Below are 21,741 nucleotides of genomic sequence, written 5' to 3'. Positions count from 1 at the left end.
CATGGTTTTAGAGCTCCCCTGCCAGGCTGGCATCACTGCAGTCTCTAGTGACAGCTTCTCTTCTGGGCCTGGCTAGCACATATCCTGAACAAAACTTAAAATTTCTGCCTAGCAAGGGGGGCTGGAGGGCTATGGGAGGGCACAACAGGGAGAAAACAAGTGATTTGCACCCAGAAAAATCAAGAAGTGGTTCTGGAGGAACCAGACGTGAAGCTGCAGCTGTGGGCACCAGATGTTACTTGTGCACTGAGTCATGAAGCAGAGGAGGCCACCAACACACCAGTGCTCCCCACAGAGTGCAGAATATTCCTGTTTCTGTCCCCTGCCAGGGCACTCACGCTCACAGCCAGCTAAGAGGTCCTGCTGCCTCGTGTGTGAGCAAGGAGACTGCAGCCTGGTGAACCCTCCATCTGAGCCAACGAGGCTATGCCTAAATTCTTACCCTGGTTCTGCTCATCTCCTGTCCACCTTGATGTTAGAAAAACCACCTGCTCTCTCTGTCTCCTCTGTAAAGGGGAGAGGATGGCATTTTTGTCTAGCTTGTAAGGAGAGAGGGCTTCTTACAAACAGCAACTCCCATAATGATGGCTGTGAAAAATGCCTATTTTATGATTGGCTTTTCGCAAATATTAAAATGAATATTATATGTGTTAGATTAGAAAGTTATGCTGTATTAATTTTCTTTAAAATTTTTTCTTGAATAGTGTGTTATATATAGTTTTAGGTAATAATAAAATGTTAAAATAGAAACTATGTATGTGAGATATTTTAAGAAAGGAATGAGGTACTCGCACCAGATAGCAGCCACAGGACACCTAAATCTTTCAGAGAAAGAGAATTTATTGCTCCATGATCAGAAGAAACTAACTTCTTCCCACCTTGCTCAGCCATGAAGATGCTGTCAGGATTCAGAGGAAGAAGCTGACACTGACCAGACAGAATCCTTTGTTTGAATGGAATTTATGCATCATTTATGAGCTGTATGACTATACAACAGGCTATTGCTTTTAAGGGTTAATCCTTTGTTAACATGTGTCCTTTTTTGGGCTTATTTTGCCCAGAAAGAGGTACCCATAGAACCATCCAAAACTCTTTGTTTTTATTGTCTGGTATTGTCCTAATCCAAATTGTCAAAATTTTTATTACTGTAATTATATTGTTATTTTTATAATCATTTTATTACTATTAAACTTTAAAAATTTTAAAAACAAGTGATTGGCATTTTTCACAATGGCCTTGACCCCAGCTTGAATGACAAAAGTTCTAATCACATCAAATATTGTGTTGAACTCAAAAACCCTGCAACTTTATTAATTTTCCTGTTTATAATTGCAAAGCTTTCCCTAACAGATAATAAATCAACAGTGCTCCTGATCAGGGGCTGGATCTCAAAGCCTCTCCAAGGAAAAGCTTCCCTAAGACACAGAAATCCCTGAGCCAGGCTCCGCAGTGCCTGCACTGCTGCCTCTCCAGGGCTCTGACTCAGCATCTCCTCCTCCCTGCCGCTCTCCCAGCCCCAGGGGCTGCTCCTGGTGCCAGGCAGCTCCAGTGCACCCCAGCCACAGCACCAGAGCAGCGTCCCCACAGGGCCAGGGCTCCCCTGGGCACCTCAGACAGGCTCTGTCCCCTTGTGCCTGCTGGCAGAGTCCTTCACACACAAAGCCACAGCCAGTCCTCCCCCAGACCCACGTGGAAGGCACAGCTCCAAACCCCCCCATTCCCTCTGCTGTGCTGTGCAGCCCCTCCTGGGCTTGCTATAATTGAGGATATTATCAGAGATCTGCTTATATAACCATGGTGATTAGTGAAGTATAGGCATGCAAGGAGATTAGAGGAGGTTACCCAGCTACAGCTCTGCTCTAATGTACATGGGCTGCCTTCTCAGATTATTTTTTTGACATTACATCTTAAATTGGTTCTCTTTCCTCACAGTTGTGCCTTGTTCCAAGAGGTGTCAAGCGGGGAGCTGGAAAAATTGTTCAAAGGGCTTGCTGGCTGTGGGTCAGTAATTATCCCTGCATATGCACTGTTAGCAAAATCCCTTTAACCTGAGAAACCAAGTCCTGTGCACTGGCCTGGAACTCCAGGTAATTCTTCAGCACATAGTTCTGGGCACTGGCAACAAGAAAGTGCTATTTCCCAGTGAATGTTTGAAGTACTTCATGTACTGAGTTTCTGTGTTTGTTTTAATCTTTTTTTTTTTTTTTCTGTATCCAAGCAGTGCTTTCTTTTGCTTCACAATTAGGTTTTTTTCTGCCTTTCCTCCTTTTTTAAAACCAGCTGCTTCCCTCCTCATTTTCCCTCTCTGCCCTTTTATCTCCAAATCAGATCTGGGTGTCACCGTTTTGTCCTGGGTTGATGACAGTGGGCCTTAAGGAGGCAGAGCAAAACAGAGGAGGGGCTGTGGCAGCATTTAACCCAACAGATCTGAGCAATTTGGGGCAGGGAGTGACCCACAGTAAATCACTAACCTGAGATTTACAGATAGGTATTAAAAAGAAAGAAACATGGAAAAAGACTGGCTGCTGTTACCATGCCAGGCAGAGATCCCTTCCCCTGACTCACACCAGCAAACAACCCAGTGTGTTTCAAATATTGAAAACGTGTCTTGATTCCCCAGGAAAAATGTATTTTGACATATTTCAGCTGAAGGATTTAACAACAATATCGGAGCAAAAATCAGTGCAAGTTTGCTGGAAGGAGCAGGTGAGCTTTACATCCCTAAAGAGCACAGAAAGAACAGGGCAGGACATGGAGCAGTGTCTGTCCCTGTCCTGAGACAGCCCACAGCTCAAACCAAATCAGGAATTGCAGGAAATATCAGGTTGGATGGGGCTTGGAGTGGAACCTGGGATAGTGGAAGGTGTCCCTGCCCATGGCAGGGGCTTGGAATGAGATGATCTTTAAGTTCCCTTCCACCCCAAACCATTCCATGATTCTGTGAACAGTCCAGCTGGAGCTGTGAGCTCTGTGGAGTGGGTTTAAGTTCCCTTCCACCCCAAACCATTCCATGATTCTGTGAACAGCTGTGAGCTCTGTGGAGTGGATTTGTTACTGCTTCAGGGAACTGCAAAATATCTGAGATGAATTTTCCTTGTCTCACAAGCGCTCAGTCTTGTTTTCTGAATCAGCAGAACCAGTAAGTTTATTTCCTGATATGGTTTCCAGTGATGTACAGTACTGGCCTGTTCCACATGTGAGCTGCTGCTCCTTCACAAAGATTTCAGTTCACCGGGTTCAGCCTTGCACCTTTCGGCCTGTAATTCCATTAAACCTCCCAAAAATAGCGATCAGAAAGAATTTGGTCCTACTCTCCACTCTGCTTTTAATTCAACAGCAAGGTTTTGGGGTTTTTTAAATCTAAACCCCTTCAGAACGTACTCACACACGGCTCAGTCTTGTTTTCTGAATCAGCAGAACCAGTAAGTTTATTTCCTGATGTGGTTTCCAGTGATGTACAGTATTGGACTCTTCCACGTGAGCTGCTGCTCCTTCACAAAGATTTCAGTTCACTGGGTTCAGCCTTGCACCTTTCAGCCTGTAATTCCATGAAACCTCCCAAAAATAGCGATCAGAAAGAATTTGGTCCTACTCTCCACTCTGCTTTTAATTCAAAAGCAAGATTTTTTTTCTTTTTTCCTTTTTTTTTTTTTTTATGTAAACCCCTTCAGAACGTGCTCACACACCACCTTTAAGCCAATCCCTTTATTCCAGCACTCGGAACCCATGGCCCCTGTGAAAAGTGCATATTATATGGCTCTACGCAGATATTTACTATACACATGAAGTTGTATTGAGTAGTGCTGTATTAACATTTTAATACCATAGTAAATGTAGTTTCATAGCAAAAAAGTAGCTTTTGTAATTAAAACAGCAACTATGTATGTAGAATGTTTTCTTTTAGAAAAGAATAAGAAGTCCTCACCGGATGGCAGCTGCAAGACACCTAAATCTTTCAGAAAAAAGAAAATTTACTGCTCCCTTATCAGCAGAAAACTAACTTCTTCCCACCTCACTCAGACAGGAAGACAGCATAAAGATTGAGAAGTTGACAGTGACCAGACAGAATACTGTGTTTAAATGAAATTTATGCATCATGTATAAGATGAATATGCAACAAACAATTGTTTTTAAGGGTTAATTCTCTGTTAATGGGGGTCCTTTTTCAGGCTTGTGTTGCCCAGAAAAAAGTACCTGGACGTTGGTATCTCTTTGGTTTTGTTGTCTCATACTGTCCCAATTTCAAGTGTTCAAATTTCATTACTCTAATTACATTACTATTTTTATAACCATTTCACTACTATTAAACTTTTAAAATATTAAAAACCAAGTAATTAGCGTTTTTCGCAGCCCCGTCCCCTCAGGCCCCGCCGGGGGCGGGACTCGAACCCGCGGCCTTGAGATTCCTCCCGGGGCTCCGCCCCGCCGCCCCTGCGCGCTCGCCGCGGCGACCCCGCGTGCGGCCCCCGCCTCCCGCTGCCTTCCCTCAGCGCGGCGTTTCCGGCGCGGTCGCTGTGACGCGGCGGCGGCGCCGGGGCGGTCCGGCGGGCGGGCGGGCGGTGGGAGATGGCGGAGTACCTGGCCTCCATCTTCGGCACCGAGAAGGACAAGTGAGTGGCCCCGTTCCCCCGCTCCCCGCGGCTGCGGCACCCCCGGGGAGGGAGGGGGAAGCTCGAGGGGAGGCCGGAGGCCCGTAGCGGGTTGCGCGGGGACGCGCGGCCTGGTTCCGATCGCGGCGGTCAGCCCCGCTCCCCTTCTCCCTTCCCCGCGGGGGGGACCCCCGGCCCGTTTCGCCCATTTCTTCCACTCCCGCCTCGGGAGGCGCCGCCGCGTCCCCCGCCCTTTCCCGTCCCGCCGGAGCGCGGCGGGAAGAGGGGAGCGAGAGGCGGCCGCGCTGCCCGTTCCCCTCCCTTCCCCTCCCCCCCAGCCCCGCCGCCATCGCCTCCCTCAGGCCCTTCCCCTCCGCATATGCACTGTNCCCCCTTTCCCTTCCCTTCCCCTCCCGGGCCGGGGCCGTTCTCGGGCGCTCCCTCCCCACCCCCCGCTTCTTCCTCCTCCTCTTCCTCCTGCCGTGCCTGCCCTCCCCTGGCCGCCATGAGGGTGTGCCGCGCCTCGTGGCGCGCTGCCGCCCTCCCTCCCTCCGCCCTTCCCCCGCGGCTGCGCCTTCCTGCCGGGGCCGCTGGGTGCCGGAGCTTCCCGCCGCCTCCTGCCAGAAAGCGCCTCCTCCTCCTCCTCCTGTTCCCCTTTTGTTCGTGTCCCTGAGCCTCGCAGCAGCCTGAGAGCTCCCGCTCTGCTGCAAGGACAGCGACTGGTTATTTCTCCCCCCTCCCCAGGGTGCGGAGGATTTCCCCGACTGCTGCATCCTGATCCTACAGGCTTCTGCCTGCAGCCTTCCACGCGTCCGGGAACGCCTCTAGTTTCTCTGGTTGTTGGAAGCACACACACAAAACCCTCCTAACGAAAATTTGGTCACCACCGGCCTGACCAAACCGGCGTGTTTTTCCACTCGTAAAAATGAAAAGGGGGCATCGATGTGCTGCTGGACTAAATTACTCTTGTCAGCCCCTGGCCGTGGGGCTTCTGCTCTGCTCTGTAGCGCTGCCATTCCAGGAAAGCAGTGTCGGCAGCCTCTCTTTTGAGCTCTGTTACTGTAGCATCCTCTCACACAAAGGAGATACATAGGAATTTAATGCTTTGCAGTCTCAGAGTTTTAATCAGGCATGAAATTCCTGTGCAGCTCTTGTTTTCTGTTAAAAAAGGCAAACGGAACCTTCCAGAAGGTGCTGAAGTTGGAGGCACTATTGGAAATTTTGTAGTTAGGTGTTTCTTTTTGTTTCAGGTTAGAGTTCAGAAAAGACAGTAAGTATTTTATCATGCTAAGTGTTTGTTTTCAAAAACATAATGAAGAGTGAGCATGTTGCAATTTTACAGTAGAATGCTTTGCTAGAGATCAGATGTGCTTTAGTACTTTAATAATTCTCCCCTCCATGAGTTGATGTTGGTTACACAGGATTGTGGAAAATAATTGGTGTTAATTATGGGTATAATCATTTTTCTTCCAGGAGAATTCTAATATTTCATTTACCCATATATAGCCCATAATAGTTTTCTTGCCCTTCAGAATTTTGCATTTCCCTGTCAAGGTAACTAAACTCCTTGTGGTTTTCTTTCATCATTCTGTGTGAGTTACACCTTTTCGTGGGAGTTTCAGGAGCATTTCTAAACCCAGGTCATTATCGAGGTGTCCTGAGATGGATCATTCAAGAAAAGCTTGTGGTTTAAAACAAAAAGCAGCTTGCTCTTAAAATCATTAATTGTATTCATGGAAATGGCTTCACTAAGTGGATTTATTTTGCTGGTGTGTATTCTTTCTGTGACGTGATTTTCTCTCCCCTGAATTATTTTGGATCTGTGTTGGTAGCAGCCTGAGTTCCCCTTAGAGTACAACTTAAAGAGGTGCTTTATAAAACACGAGAGAGCTGCAGCTGTGTCAGTTTCAAAGCAGATTTTACTGCCTGGACCCGGGGCAGCCCAGCTCAGCCCCAGAGCTCCCAGTGTCCATTTTCAGACCGTTTTTCTCCCATCACCCACTGAAACTGATGGAAAGACAAGACTGGAGAAGCAGAAGAGTAAAACAGAGATCACTTGTGTGTGGTGAATCATGAAACCTCTTTGGGGGAGATTGGTCAGATACTGGCTGTAAATTAGGGGTGCAAGGAGTGAACATGGACAGGTTTGTTGGAATGCTTTCCTGTACAGTTTTGATGTGGGCTTTTTTCTGTGTTACTTGTCCACATCAAGATAAAGACATTTAGGGCATAGGCTTTTTTGCAGATTAATGCTTTCTGTGCCAGTGTGTAACTACCTTATTCATTTTTTTCTTGCAGAGTCAACTGCTCATTTTATTTCAAAATTGGAGCTTGTCGCCATGGAGACAGATGTTCTCGGTTGCACAACAAACCAACATTTAGCCAGGTTTGTTTCCCCTTTTTTCTCTTTCTTGTGGATATATACTCTGGCTTCTTTAAAACATAGATTCTCAGATACAAGTGAATAATTACCAAGCTCCAGATTAATTAGTTCAGTTTTAGCCCCAGTTTATCTGGGTATTTGCTTTTTTTTTTGGGTATTCCATTTACTTCTCCCAGCATTTCTAATTATCTCCTGTCACCCTTAATGGCTGCAGGAAGCGATGCTGTTGTAAGCTTGCCTGTAGTAGAGACCAACCAGTGCTAACTTTCAGGTGAGTGTGCCTTCTCAGTGGTGTTCAGGCACTTAAACCATCCCAGAGTTCTTAAATCACAGACAAAGGCAGCTCATTCCACCTGTCCCAAAGGTGGCAACTTCAATCTTTTATGCATATAATAAAATAAAACTAATTAATGAATAAAAGTGACTCATCTGTCACTTGCTCTCTGACCCAGGCTCTTAAGTTTCAAGAGTGACTTGCATACTTCCTTTGAACGTGGAAGAAATGGTTTATTGAAAACAACTTGCCTGGTTGCTGAGGGTGGATTGTCAATTGGCATGACAGATTGTTTAATCTTTGGCTCAGTGAATATTGTTAAGAGACATGATGTGTGACTGCATGTCTGCCAGAAACAAAAATAAATTTGAAAAGGTGCAGGGAGTGACAGGCTTTTCATTATTGTTATTATTATGAGCTGTGCAATATTCACAAATTACTTTCCTGGATAAATGTATTTTTTCCTTTTTTCTATCAAAGTGCTGATTGTCAAGGTACACAGATGAATTTCTTTGGGAATTTTGTACATGAGCAGTAGTGCCTTTGAAAGTTGCTGCATTTTTAACTACAGTAGTAGTTTTAAAACTACAGAGAAAAAGTTCACATAACAGCAGAGTCTTCTGCAAGTTTGTTTAATCTGCTTAGGAGCAGAGGTGATGAGAAATGTGAACTGATGCTGGGTTGGGGAGAAATATCCATGTGACAGGTTCAGAGCTAAATTGTGAGTGGGCAGGGGGACTTCCAGGGGAGAATGTCAAGGTTACTGGTGGATAGGAAGTTCTGGTACTTAAGCAACAAAACCACCTCTTTGCTTCTGGGATTTTAAAATTTTGTAATGCAGACACTGTATTTGAAAAGAGTATTGTCCGTTCTCAAAACTACCCCATGTTGCTGACCTACATGGAGCACAAGTTGAAGTGCAGTTGGTTATTCAGAGACCTGAATTTAGGTCGTTGACTATGAAAAAAATTCCTAAAGCAGAGACTTTCTACAGTAATTGTCTTTTAAGTTGAAAAAGCTTACAAAAAAAAAAAACCTACAAAAACACCCATGACCCTTACATTTTTTTAAACCAATGAAAGTTTGTGTGCAACTACAGCAGAGCAGCCTTGAGCTTTGCTTTAGACTGGTTAGCAATGCCAGCTGAAGTGGGTCAGCAGGGCACATCCCATTCTTCCAGGGATGTCTGGGACTGCACAGCCTCGTGCTGGCAGCTGTGCTGTGACATCTCCCAGGTCCCTGGCACTGTGTGGGGTCTGCAGAAATCTTTATTTGTGTGCAGGTTGACAATCAGCTGTGATAGAAAATAGAACAGAGATCCTGCTAATGGATAGTTACCAGCACAATGTTTTAACCTTGTGCAGCTCCTGCTGGTGCAGCTACTTTACAGAAGAGCTGTGTTAGGAAAGGTCACACAATCCAGGGTGATCAAATTACCCCCATCAGCAGAAACACCCTAACGAGATGCCTGTTTCTGGCACTCTCCAGTTGTAGGCTGAAGCATAGGTAGTTCAGACCTGGGCCACGGAAGCACAAAGCCTTGGTTGGTATGGCTGGACCTGTAATAAAACGAGTGTGTGACTTTAAATGTGATGGTACAATTGTATTTTTTTTACACGTTAAATGGGTGCTGTGTGTAGGTGTGACATTGCTGGTCCTGTGACTTCTTTAAGCTCTGAATTCTTAATGTGACTAATAATTATAATGTCTAAGCTAAAGTTACTTGGGGATTGCCATTCATACTGACTAACATTGAGCTTGTATTTTAAGTAATCAAATCTCAATTTTTGAGCTGCTTACAGTGATATGGACATTTGGATTTTTTTTGTAATATTAGTTTACTAACTTAAACATGGTTTGTTTTTTCAGACAACTTGATTTTAAGAAGAACGGTACAAATGTAAGGTTTCAAGTCTGCCTGGGCTAATTCTTCAAGTAAAAAGCAGAAGGGCTAAAAGGATATTGTCCTTATTTGAAGGATCGGAAACATGTGAACCTATGATGCTATTATATTATTTAAACAGAAATTCCACCAAGAAAACCCTGATGCACAAAACGAGATGTAGCAGTTGCCTAAAGGCCTTACGGTCTGGTGTAGCATTTTGGACACTGTGGCATTATGTATTACATGCTGTGCACATAACACCTATTTTTTTTTCCCCCCTACACTTGCAGTAGTGAATCTGGTCTCAAAAGTTTAGGCATCTCCAGAATACCTCGTGTGACATTTTAGGTTACTGGGCCTCACACCTCCCATTTTGAGGATAGCTGTTGAGACAAACGCAGCTCTTTCTTGGTGGTTAATTAAAACTGTTTTCATAATATGATGGTCTGGATGCAATTTTGGAAGATACTCTACAAATACAAAAGGAAGTCTTAAGGATAAAATATGACTTTTAGCTGTTTGCAAACAAGTTGTCTCTTTGCAATTGTCTATTATATGCACAGCAGCCAGTAGAATTCCCCTTTTTATTTTTTTTCCCCGCAGACCATCTTGATTCAAAACATCTATCGTAACCCCCAAAACAGTGCACAGACGGCTGACGGCTCACACTGTAAGTCCCACAGTTGGAGAAATTTTTTTAAAGAATGGTGTTAAAGAGCCCACTCCTAATTATGATAAAATAATGTTGGCTTCTGAGCTGCTGACATAAAGCTGTTGCAAACAGGACAAGTGACGGAACTCTTCTTGCGCACAGATCAAGAATTTGTGGAATGTGTGCAATTCTGAGTGCAGAAAGGGCTGCACAAATTGGACTGGATGCAGATTCCCTTTTGTGTTGCAAAGTGAAACGTGGTTACTTGGTAACACTGCATTCTTTTGAAAGGGTTAAATGCAGGCATTTCTCAAATTCTTGATTTAACACCAAAAAAAACCAAAAAACAAATAGGTACATATGTACGGTAAGTCCCAAACCTGGGTTTTCTTTCATCTTAACTTTTTTAGGAAAATGGAGATTTCATGTTATGCTCTAATTATTGTATTACTTCCTTTCCTGGGATTTTGCTGCTAAGAAGCCATTCGGTAATACCAAATTCAAATTCTGTTTTTAACGTGACTGCTGCATTTGGATGATGGAGATTTCATGTTATGCTCTAATTATTGTATTACTTCCTTTCCTGGGATTTTGCTGCTAAGAAGCCATTCGGTAATACCAAATTCAAATTATTATGTTTTTAACGTGACTGCTGCATTTGGATACCACCTATTTTCAGAGCTGTGTGAAATGATGCAAAACCCCTCTCTAGTAATATTGGTGAACAGAGTGAAATCAAGAATACAATAATGGAGTATCATGAGATCTCTATTACTTTACAGTGTTAGGTTGATGTAGAAAGGTCACCAGCTAAGTGCAAGTTCTCCTGCTTGGGAGAGAATAACCACCTCTCTTTCAGCACAGACTCGACCAAAGCGACCCTAAAGGAAACCAGTTTCTTGTTAAAATTATTTTCCATAATATAAAGTTGTTGCGTTTTGTATTTCAGACCATTGCCCTCTTGAACATTTACCGTAACCCTCAAAACTCTTCCCAGTCTGCTGACGGTTTGCGCTGTAAGTTCATACAAGTTCCTTCACTGGTTCCCTGGGCTTGATTGTCAGAGCTCAGTGTCGACTTAAACTGGTCTGCCATTTTAGTTTAACAGATCAAACTGACCACGTTTCGTTACATGTGTTCAAAACAAACACAAAAAAAATCAAAAAAACAAAAAAAAATCCCAACTTTTTTTGTCCCACTACCTTCCTCCCTACTCCCAAAACTATGGGGGAATCTGAATACCAACTATTAAATCAAAAAGGGTTAAAATTGTACTTCCCCTGTGAAGCAGTGTTGGTTGCACTGCTTTCTTCCTGTCACCTCTCTCCCTGCCAGTTGCCTGCATCCTAGGAATGGTTTTCTGTATGTTTTGTGCTATCCATTAGGTTCCACTGTCGGAAAGAGCAGGACAGTGACACATTGACTTCATTCAGAACAAATGTCCTGCTCTGTAAATGTTAAGAGAACTTGAACTGAAACTTTCAGACTGCATGCATAAATTTGTCCTAGGTTAATGCAGCTTCCATTTAGGGAGTGCACTTTGGAAGAACACACCATCACTGACTAACCCCTTCTGGCAGCTGTCCTTTTTGGATGGGTGCATACTTAAAATTCTTTCCATACTTGGAAAATTCAAATTCTTATGCCATATTTACCTAAGACAAGTATTTTTTTAAAGTACTTTTGAGGAGGGGAAGGCATTTGGGTATGGTCATGAAGTAATTTAATGACTCCTCCTGAGATACAAATGGGCATAAGCAAACACACCTCCTGTGAGACTGGCAGCAGTTAATGCCCAGGATTGTTGATCGGCGATTAACTGATTTATCATTGTAATTGAATCATCAATATTAAAATAAGTTTAAAAAAAAAAAGTTTTAGAACCAAAAAAGGGTCGGTGTTCTTTTCTAACTAATCTTTCTTGTTGAAGTGAGTATTTACTGTGTGGTAATAAAGCTTTGTTTGGCTATTCTTTTTTTTTTTTTTTTTGACTGTTGGTTTATAGACTAGTTCAGATTAGTTACCAGCATATGATTAGAAGTGCTCTGTGAATTGGCCACTAACTTAAAAAGTCACTGTCTCTCTTGCTTCTAAAAGGAATAATGGCTCTGTTATGTAATTTGTGTTTTTGTCACACAGTCAAGCTGGACATGTAAATGAGCTGTGTCATTTTGTCTAGATGCTTGACCAGTTCCATTGGTTTGTAGGCTCTCTGCTTGCAGATGCTTAGTAGTTACTGCTGTTTCAGTAGACTGAAACATTTCTGGTTGAGTGTTGACACTCCCTGAGCTCTCAATGCGCTGGTAACTAATTTGCACAGAGTTACAGCAGTTTGGTCTGTGGAGCTGTTTAGATTTACAGCTGCAAGAGTCCTGCACAGATCCTCCAGTGTTGTAAATGCTGGTATCCAACTCTAGTTTGTTGTGACAAGCGAGTAGCTGTGTGCCAGAGCCTGACTGTACCTCCTGGGGTAGAGCTGGAGCTCTGCAAGCAGTAGGTTTGCTGAAACTCCTGGCTCCTTGGTTTTTGATACTTGTCCCTACTTAAGTATTGCATGTATTTTAAATGGATAACTTGGGTAGCTGTTTAATGCCTTGTCATTGTTGCTTAACTGTCTTCCTTTCTATTGCCGTCGTAGAGGATTAACCTTAGTTTGGAACAGCAGTAGTTTTCCTGAGTATTTTAATTAGTAATTGGGCTTCTCATGGTTCAGATGCCATTAGCCCTGGAATATGGATGTTTGTAAAGCCTGTGCATATGTATACTTCCCACTTTGGAAGGTCATTGAAGTAGCCATTAACTAACTGTTGCCTGTGATATCCTAATTTGACAAAAAAAAAAAAATTAGCACTTTTCCATCTAGTAAAAAGTAGTTATTCCCACAGAGGCTCCCAGAGCTCCTGTGATACCTTTAGAAATAAAACAAAAAATCCTTAAGTGTTAGTCAGCTGTTATCAGTGATGTTGGCAGAACCTTGGGAATATAGTTAAGTATTAAACTACCTAGAATTACTGGTTTAACGTTTGATATTCCTTAATTTGCTATAACCACAGGGGAGAAGAAATTTCTTAAAAGCAAACGTCTCAAATGCAGAAACACTGTCAGCCTAAACTATAAACCAAATGCCCCTTAGCCTCTTGTGGAGGTGAGCTGGGTGGAAGAACAGGAACTGCAGTTCCAAAGAGTGTGGCTGGTTAATATTAGAGCCTTTCAAAAAAACCATAAAGTTTGTCCAAGTGGTAACAATAGCCAAAAAATTTTTCATACCAGCCTGAAAATGAATAAACTCAGCTTTATTGGCTCAGTTTCTTGTCTTTCACATTCTGTTAACTAAACCAGTCTGGTTTTTAATTTTAAACACTAGCATATTTTTCTAGCAAAAAATGCGGGGTTTGTTGTAAAACTGCTCCGCTTGATCTTAATAAACCACTTAACTGCTGAAGAGCTAATCTAATGGCTTTAATGTATACAGCTTGTTTAAAGTGCTGTAGACTGGAAGAAACAAACTCATTTTTATACATTTAATGCTTTGAAAAATAAGCCACACTTATTTTGGGTTTTGTAGCAGCAGGCAAGCAGCAGTCGTTTTTTGAAGTCCAGCTTGTAGCATGAGAATAATCTTAACTGGAATATAAGGCTGGCTTGTCTTGCACTGAAAGGTGTTCTGCAGGACTACAGAAAAATGAAGTGACACTCAAACTTAAACTAGAAAAATGGCTCTCTGTTGCAAAGCATTGATTGCACTGAGAAAAGTGTGTCATTTCAGTGACTATTTTCAGCAAATTAAAAAAAATTCTGGGCTAAATTACATTGTGAGCTCTCAAATTCTAGTGGATATGCTGGAGAAGTAGGCATAAATTTCTGCCTGTTAGGAAGAGGAATACTAAATTTGAGTAATATTTTAAAGTATGGAATTGTAACAAAGCACTTGCCTTCTGTTTAGGTAAAATTGTTGCTAGTTAGAGAGTGGGACTATACATTAAATTCTAAGTGATATTTCAGAGTAATTATTTTCCCCTTTAAATTTGTGGCATACAGCTTTGGCTCTGATTAAAACTTGCTTTGATTTGATCATACCAATGTAATATTTTGACAGATACTTTGGGGACTCAAAGCTCTTCACACATCCTTATTTTGCAATATTCCTATTAGTTAGCTCCATGCTATATGGTGTCTCTCATGCTCCAGATGGCCTCTAGATTGTTTTGTAGTTTGATCAAATCTCCCCTTCTTTATTGGCAGGCTCTAATCGATCTGACTCTTTGACTTTTGCAGGTGCTGTGAGCGATGTGGAGATGCAGGAACATTACGATGAGTTCTTTGAGGTAGGTAAAGGAGCATTACAGTATCCCTGGATTAGTCACCACAGATAAGTTAATTGGATAGCACAATTAGACAGATTCAGGGAAAAAACACTTATTTCCTTGGGTGTTCCTATAAAACATACAATTTTGTATTAAATATTTCCTGGTGTAACCATTGGTTAGTTTGACCTTAATTTGAGTGCTTGAAATAGTCTTTGTTTAACATCAGCAGCTTAAGTGACGTAGCATTTTGATTGTATAATCTCATTTTTTATAAATTTTAAGTATTCTTAATTATTTGTATAAAAACAAATTACCTGAAGCTAGCATCAGAGTTTGTGTTGTGTTTGTAGTGCATCCTGTGTATTCTGTAAATGCTGTGTGTGTTTTCCATAGGTTTTTCTTGTATCTTGGTAGTGCTGTGCTTATAGATGGCCAAGAAAGTATTTCTTTTAAATCCCAAAATGTAAAAAAAATAAATCAAGTGGTCTTGCTTTTTTCCAAAGAAGGTCTTTCTTATTCTTACTTTAGAGGTAGATGCAATATTTCTATACTTCCAAGTAATGTGCTGCAAACTTTTGCTGGGTTGCTTTGTGCTTAGGAGGTCTTCACAGAAATGGAGGAGAAATACGGCGAAGTTGAGGAGATGAACGTTTGTGATAACCTTGGAGATCATCTAGTTGGAAATGTATACGTAAAGGTAGGATGAAGAGATGTTCATGCACTCACGAGGGGTGGTGGTTATTGATTTGGAATTTTAAAAGCTACTGTGTGATTGTAGATTTTATTTTGATAGGAAGGCTCTTCAGTATATAAGCTACTCTCCAACTTCACAATTTAAAAATGTTGAAGGAATCCAAAAGAAATTTTAATGAATTTTGAGAAGCTTTCTTGGTAGTCAAAATCCATGTAATTTTCAGACAGATCAACCTTTTTTTTTTCTTTTACATAGTCACCACTACTGGACTGTTTAGTTTGGCAGGGTTAATTTGGGATCTGTCTTAGCATCATGCTGCCCTTTAAGCACATCAGTGTGAGAGAGGTTTTATATGCCACAGGTGCATTAATTTTCTAACTTCCCAGTTAAATACCATATCTGTGACCAAGTTAGCTTTGGCAATAGCTGGGTGGTTCAAGGTGCAAACTGGAGCACTTAGGTTTACCTTTAAAAAGTCATTGGTATCTCTTGAATAACAAGTACAAAGCTGTCACCTGCAGAAATTTTACTGTGTGTTCACAGTGTGGGGGAGGTGCGAGAGAGTTCCTTTGAATATTTTGGCTGTACATTCCCTCAGCTAGAAAGTATTTTCACACCTGGAATTCTGGACTGTGTAGGTCTTAAGCAGAAAAAAAAAGTTGTTTTTAAAAAATTAGCTGTGAAAAGGCATTTCAAATTTAAATTTTACAGTCATCGTAAAACAGGATCTGATTTTTGTAAATTCTCATTTAAATGAATGTGAGCTCCAGTTTTTATATAAATTTCTCTTAAATGTTTGAAAAAAGGCATTACATCAGGACTGTGGTGCTCCAGAAAGTATTTATAAGCATTCTCTTGGTTTAAAGCTGTACTAAGAAAACACAGCATCTTCTATTGACTACCTTTCCCACTTGAAAGACCAACCAGAGCATAATGAAGAGGAAAATCAATTATTTGATTAGCCCTTGAGTCCCAGCTAATGAAAAGCTGCCATATTTACCCTTGATTTGATGGACTGTCCAAGAAACCTGAAGTAGCTTCTAATTTCATTACCAGAACCCTGAGCCTCAGATACCACACAAGTGATTTGATAGGAATCTTTATCTGCTCCTGTTGCTGCTCTGAAAAGGCTGATCTTGCTTTCAGTTCCGCCGTGAAGAAGATGCAGAGAAGGCCGTGATCGACCTGAACAATCGCTGGTTCAACGGGCAGCCCATCCATGCCGAGCTCTCCCCTGTGACTGACTTCAGAGAGGCCTGCTGCCGTCAATACGAGATGGGGTACAGCAGGGCCTTGCTCGTGCCTTTGGCAGCTGGGAGGGTGCTTGGGTAGGGGTTTCATGTAGAAACCACTTCAGGTGTCAGTAGTGTGGAGGACCTGCAGTGAGCCTCTTGACTCCTGCCTCTTTTGGGGATTTTCTCCTCAAAGTGCGGCAGCATCAGTAAATGATGCTCGTAATTTACTGTGTTTAATGTTAGAGGTGTTGGGGCAGCAGATAGAATTTCCAGCTCTACACTAACTGAGCCTCTTGAATTCTGTTTCAGAGAGTGTACACGAGGAGGTTTCTGCAACTTTATGCATTTGAAGCCCATTTCTCGAGAGTTAAGGCGCGAGTTGTATGGGCGGCGTCGTAAAAAGTAAGTTTGTTTTTAAACACTGCTAAAACAAGTAATTTAAGGATCAGTTGCTGAAAAATCTGAAGGCAAATCTTTAAACTTGTGCCAAGTCCTCTTGTTTTTTCTGACGCATTTCTTGCACATGCCAAAGGGCATCAAGTCAAGCTGGCAAGTGGCCAGTTTCCAACAGAGAAGTAGGGCTCTGAAATTAGGTGCTTCTTGCTCTGCAATGCTGTGGATTCTGAGGGTTGTGCTGAAGGCAGGGCTCAAGGAGGAGAAGACTCACTGAGTTACTGAGGACATAGGCCCTACCTGTTCAGATACAGATGGACATCACTTGGTAGAAGTTGCTTTATGCTTCTTCTGTTTTATTCTCTTCTAGACGTGTTTGCTCATGGCCTTTGTTAGATGCTGGCCAATGGGCATTTTTGATAGCAGATTGGCAGCTTTCAGCATTATTTGCAGTCAAGCATATCTACAGATTGTACTCAGGACCCAGCCTTATTTGCCTTTAACTGTTAATGGTGAAATGGTGTAGCCTGTATTCATTTCTTACTGTTAATATCAGCCAGTCACTGTATGGAGCTCACTTTTAGCTTCACAGCGTGTCTCTTGATAGGAATTCCCAGTAGGAGAAAGGAAAAGTAATTTCACCTAATGGTAAAAAAAAAAGATCAAGACATTTTATTATGTATTAAATTATTCATTTAGTGAGGTACCTTGCAGAAAGGCTTTTACCACTTCTGTTACTATGATGGTTCACTTGGAACTGGGTTCAATCTGATTGCATTTAAGACCTTGGTATTTGGGATAGGCATATAAAATTTTTCATCTTGCTTTTATATAGAGTATGATTTTTGTAGATTTCTGACACAGAAGGAGCCTGGGATTGTGAATGTGTTTTTCCTGTAAATATCTAATTGGCAGTGTTTCAGAATCTGTGAGGATGAATTTAACTTGGAAAAACACAGATTGTGTTGCTTAGCCATATGTATTTGTGGCTAAGTAAATCTTTCAGATATTTTAATGCTTTATGAAAAAGACCAAGTGTGTTTTTATATTAACCTTTTGGTCACTGTTGCAAATCTGGAACTCTCAGATTCAGTAATGCTGATTGGGAGTGGCTGTGATAGCAGTATGTGCAGGCTGGTTTTAGCTCCCTTCCTGAATTTATCAACCTAAGAGGCAGGGAAGATAATTTGCCAATGCTTGTGTCCTGGAGGGGCAGAAATCATGTAGAGTGAGCAACAAGAGAACTGGATTGTAATTGCTAATTAATGCAATTGATTTAATACGAGTGGACTTAGAAGCAGCTGTAGGCTTTTGGTGCGTGTTGCTAAGAGCTATTCCTGTCTGCCAAAGCAGGTGTTCCCTTCTCCTGCTTTAAATAACAGCAGCGTAACCGTGCCTCTCCTTGGGGTTGGCACATCCATTGTAAGAGGTGACTGCAGGGAGCAGCCAGTTCTTGTACCTGTTTGTGCTGACTCCCAGCATGAAATTTGGGCAGTTTGTAAATACACTGTGCTTTGCAGCCCAAGTGCCAATTAACCAATCCTTCTAATGACACACTGCCTTCCTCCTCCCTCATCACTCCCATTCTTAATTCCACCCACTGTGTGGTACTGCAAGTAAATCACTGCCTGGGGTGAAACAATAAAATGTCCAAACTCTCTTTGAAGGCACCGATCCAGGTCGAGGTCCCGCGAGCGCCGGTCGAGATCCAGAGATCGCGGCCGTGGAGGAGGCGGCGGCGGCCGCGAGCGCGACAGGAGGCGGTCGAGGGACCGCGAGCGATCCGGTCGATTCTGAGCCATGCCATTTTTACTGTATGTCTGCTAGAAAGTGTTGTAGTTTGACCAAACAAGTTCATAATGACATTTTTTTTAAAGATGGGCTTCTGAATAAAAAATTTGTAGTGATACAGTATTCTTTGTGTAACTTGTTTCTTGTTGGGGGGAGTCTTTTTAACTGTCATTCCTCTATCTTGACAAATACCTGGATAAGTCTGCCTGAGGGAAAGGTGGTAAATGTATTGGAGGAGCGCCAGTTCTGGTTTGGGTTTTTTTTAATTTTATTCGGGTATCATTTGAACTGTTGATGAAAATGTGTGTGTATATAATATAAAATATTATATACATAGTAAAAATAATATACTGCTTAAGAAACAGTTACTCACATAAGTTTCCCTTTTCTGCTATGCTGTCTGCTTATTTAGGTTAGTTTAGGCACATTTAAGAGGAAGGCTGTGCGAAATGAATTTATTTACTGAGTAGAAACGCTTAGTTACAAAAATGTATGTTTGTTTGTTACCAGAAGTCTGTGCTCTGTCTATCAATGTGACTGTGGCATTTACAATAAATCCAATTTCTTGGTGTAAAATCTAAAGCCTATTTTCTAAGCACTCTGGAGTAGTTGAGTTGCTACTCCTGGCTGCCTATTTTCTAAGCACTCTGGCATAGTTGAGTGGCTGCTCCTGGCTGTGCCAGAGTTCATAGTTCAGGTTTTTATAATTCTTGACTAAATTCTTTTCTTTAGCTGGAAAGAAAGTTGCCTAGTGCAGTGTGGAAAAAGATATTTTTACTGCAATGATTCATAATAGGCAGGTGAGGATTTTGTGGAAAAAAAAAAAAAAAACAAACACCAAAATTATGCTCCATGCAACATAATAGAGAAGTGCTGTTGAAGGAAATGCAAGGTTGTGAATGCAAGGATGAAATTTCTTAACAGCCTTTTTTTTTCTAATCTATGCTCTCTCATCTGTCATTTAATAAAAAGCATTTTGTTGGCATTCAAGGTCATAGAAAAAACTGATTGGATGCTAGTGGAAAATAAATCTTATTTCCACCTTCTTGATGGTCTGGAGTGTGATGAAAGCTAATGGACAGATAGCAGTTCCTTCACAAATCCTTTTTTTTTTAATTTGAGCTTGAATTGCTCAGTCGCTGGACATTGTAGGTTGTGTCCCAAAGCATTCAAGCTGCAGTGGAAATGTTCATTCTGAGAAACAGTTTGTACAATGGTTGACTTGCAGTTTCACCTCCTTCATGTCTGCTTTTATTCAAAGTGTAACGTAGCAAGAAGTTTTGGTCGTTGATCATATTTCTGCAAAACAGAACTGTATGTACACAAAGCTACGCAATAAAACACAGCTTTGCTGTGGGGGAGAGAATTTGCTAGAGCTTCCTTAGTTCTGAGCCAGATAACTTGCTAAATGATAAATCTGCTCCTTGGTGATTCTTTTTAGGAAAATGGAAATAGGATATGGATGCATGACTTAGTCAGATGATTAACAAACCAGCTTCTTTCTGCCTCTTAAGTATAAAACCATTTTTCTCACTGGAGCTTGGAAAACAAAACTATCAAAAAATGAGCTTTTCTAAATTAATCTGCTTTGCTTTTTAAACTAAATTCTTGCACCAGTTCAATATGAATTTTTTTTGTTCCCACTGGATGGTTTGGCTAACCAGACTTTGGAACTTGGTGTGCCAGGACCCTTTTTGAGGAAATATCACTCAAGCAGTGAAGCCCATCTCCACATGATGTTTTGTTGTAAGTACTTAAATCAAATGATGCTTTACTGGAAGAAATTGAGCAGTGCCTGGCATTAAATGACTGAGATGAAATGTATTTCTGCTGGGCATTAGGAATTTCACATTGATAATTTAGTTCTTAGAGTTTACAGGATATTAATCCAGTTCCATATTTCTCTTAGGTGAGATTCAGGATTATTGGTGAGCTAATTTAAATCTCAAAATATAAAAGGTGAGGATAGTTTTTGGTTTTTAAACAGTATCTAATACAATTTGGATAGTATTTCAAAGGTTTAAGATTTGCTCTATAAAGCTAGTTTAAAAGTTAGTTGTTCTTTAAAGTTAGTTTAAAACAAGTACAAATGTGTCCCTGCAATGGCTTTAATCTGTTTATCTAAATCCTGTTTCACTGCAGGTATATTTTTGCATGAACAGATAGTGGAAGGTGGATTTTTCTGTCTTCCCTAATACAATTTTACTGAAGAAAGCATTCTAGAATTCTGCCAAATGTATAATTTTGTGATCTGATTGAACAGCTGCCCAAAAATTCCCCAAGTAACTGGAATGTGGTGGAATGGGCACTGAAAGCAGTGGATTTTACTGGATACTCCAATGGGTGCCTAGTGACAGCATTCAGCATATGAACTAAGCTCATGACATATCTTGTTAGGTTCTCCTTTTGAGACTGTGCTACCAGTAAAATTCATCAAATTTGAAATCTAAACTGCACCAATTTGGTGAAACATTTACACCTGACAGACCCGAGTGTTCGTTCACCAACACAAACCAAGTGCAAGTCCTACCTCCCCCTTCTCTTGTTGCCCACAATGTCTTTAAGATTTGTTTTTTCCCTCTCCTCCCCAAGGTTCTTACTTCTCAAATATTTCATTGTTGACTCTTCTGTTGAACAGTGGATCTTAATTTATGGAATTCCTTTACCTCAAATAAGTGACAGCATACAGGATTTTCTGAAGTCTGAGTCAATTAGGTTGAAACTGTTAATCCCAAGTGGCTTTCTCTTTGTATTTGGCTCTTATTCTGTGAAAATGCTGCTTGTCCATGAATATGATGTATGTTGAGACTGTAAAACCAAATGGAGAAAACTTGTTCAAAATAAAGCCTTTTTTTATAAGAATCTGACAAAAATTATCCCTTTCCTTTAGATTGGATGCTGCTCTTTAAATATCTAGTGAGGACATAGACTAAAGTTTCAAATTCTTATATCTTAAACTATGTTTTGAGCAATTCTTTGCAGAGCTGCTGAAGCATGTCTTCAGCTGAAATAACCCTGATTCTCCATATTTACATAATCAAGTTGGATTTTTAAGAGTGCAGCTTGGGGTTAGGAGTTGGGGGGAGTTGGTTTGGGTTCTTTGAATTGATAAAGCTTTTGGTTAGCTTGTTAAGGTTAGGAAGAGCCTGCAAATTTCTGTTGTGGTGGTCTGCAGAGGACAAGAAAGCTTTTTACAGAAAGAATGTGTTTAATTGAAAAAAAAAAAATGTAATCAAAGGGGGGTCATGACATTTTAAAGATGATTCCTCTTGGTGTTGCACCACGCAGGCTGCAAAATTTTGGGTGTTAACAATTGTACATCAGCACCTTAAACCGCATCTGTTGTCTTTGATACATTAGAAGTGAAACTGCTTTCATGGCAGCTGGGGAGGCTGTGGGTAAATAACTTCATTCTCCAGATACTGCTGTATTGAAGATTCCCTAAAAACACTCCTGATCAGGAAAAGTTCCAGCTGAAAAGCAGAACTGAGCTGGTGTTTTGTTTTTAGCTGGTAAGGAAGTAATGGCTGAGTGGCAA

General features: G+C 41.4%; 1 protein-coding gene across 10 annotated transcripts; it reads left to right on the top strand.

Moving 5' to 3' along the window:
• Nucleotides 1-4,454: 4,454 nt before the first annotated feature.
• U2AF1 (U2 small nuclear RNA auxiliary factor 1) lies at nucleotides 4,455-21,070 on the top strand. 10 transcript variants are annotated; one of them, XM_039729318.1, is made up of 10 exons: nucleotides 4,465-4,610; nucleotides 5,334-5,859; nucleotides 6,888-6,975; nucleotides 7,187-7,243; nucleotides 9,735-9,801; nucleotides 14,059-14,108; nucleotides 14,689-14,787; nucleotides 15,931-16,064; nucleotides 16,329-16,421; nucleotides 18,080-21,070. In XM_039729318.1, exons 6-10 carry the CDS (start codon nucleotides 14,079-14,081, stop codon nucleotides 18,207-18,209), a joined length of 486 nt encoding a protein of 161 aa, XP_039585252.1. In that variant the 5' UTR covers nucleotides 4,465-4,610; nucleotides 5,334-5,859; nucleotides 6,888-6,975; nucleotides 7,187-7,243; nucleotides 9,735-9,801; nucleotides 14,059-14,078; the 3' UTR covers nucleotides 18,210-21,070. The 10 variants fall into 10 exon arrangements, with proteins under 10 accessions (XP_039585246.1, XP_039585245.1, XP_039585252.1 ...); XM_039729313.1 differs by lacking the exon at nucleotides 5,334-5,859 and adding an exon at nucleotides 10,733-10,799 and having other exon boundaries at nucleotides 4,527-4,610; XM_039729310.1 differs by lacking the exon at nucleotides 7,187-7,243.
• Nucleotides 21,071-21,741: the final 671 nt, after the last annotated feature.

Source organism: Passer montanus, unplaced genomic scaffold (assembly GCF_014805655.1).
Source record: "Passer montanus isolate IOZ18808 unplaced genomic scaffold, ASM1480565v1 scaffold69, whole genome shotgun sequence".
NCBI lineage: Eukaryota > Metazoa > Chordata > Aves > Passeriformes > Passeridae > Passer > Passer montanus.
Note: the sequence above shows the minus strand (reverse complement) of the source record. Positions and strands in the feature narration are given on the sequence as shown.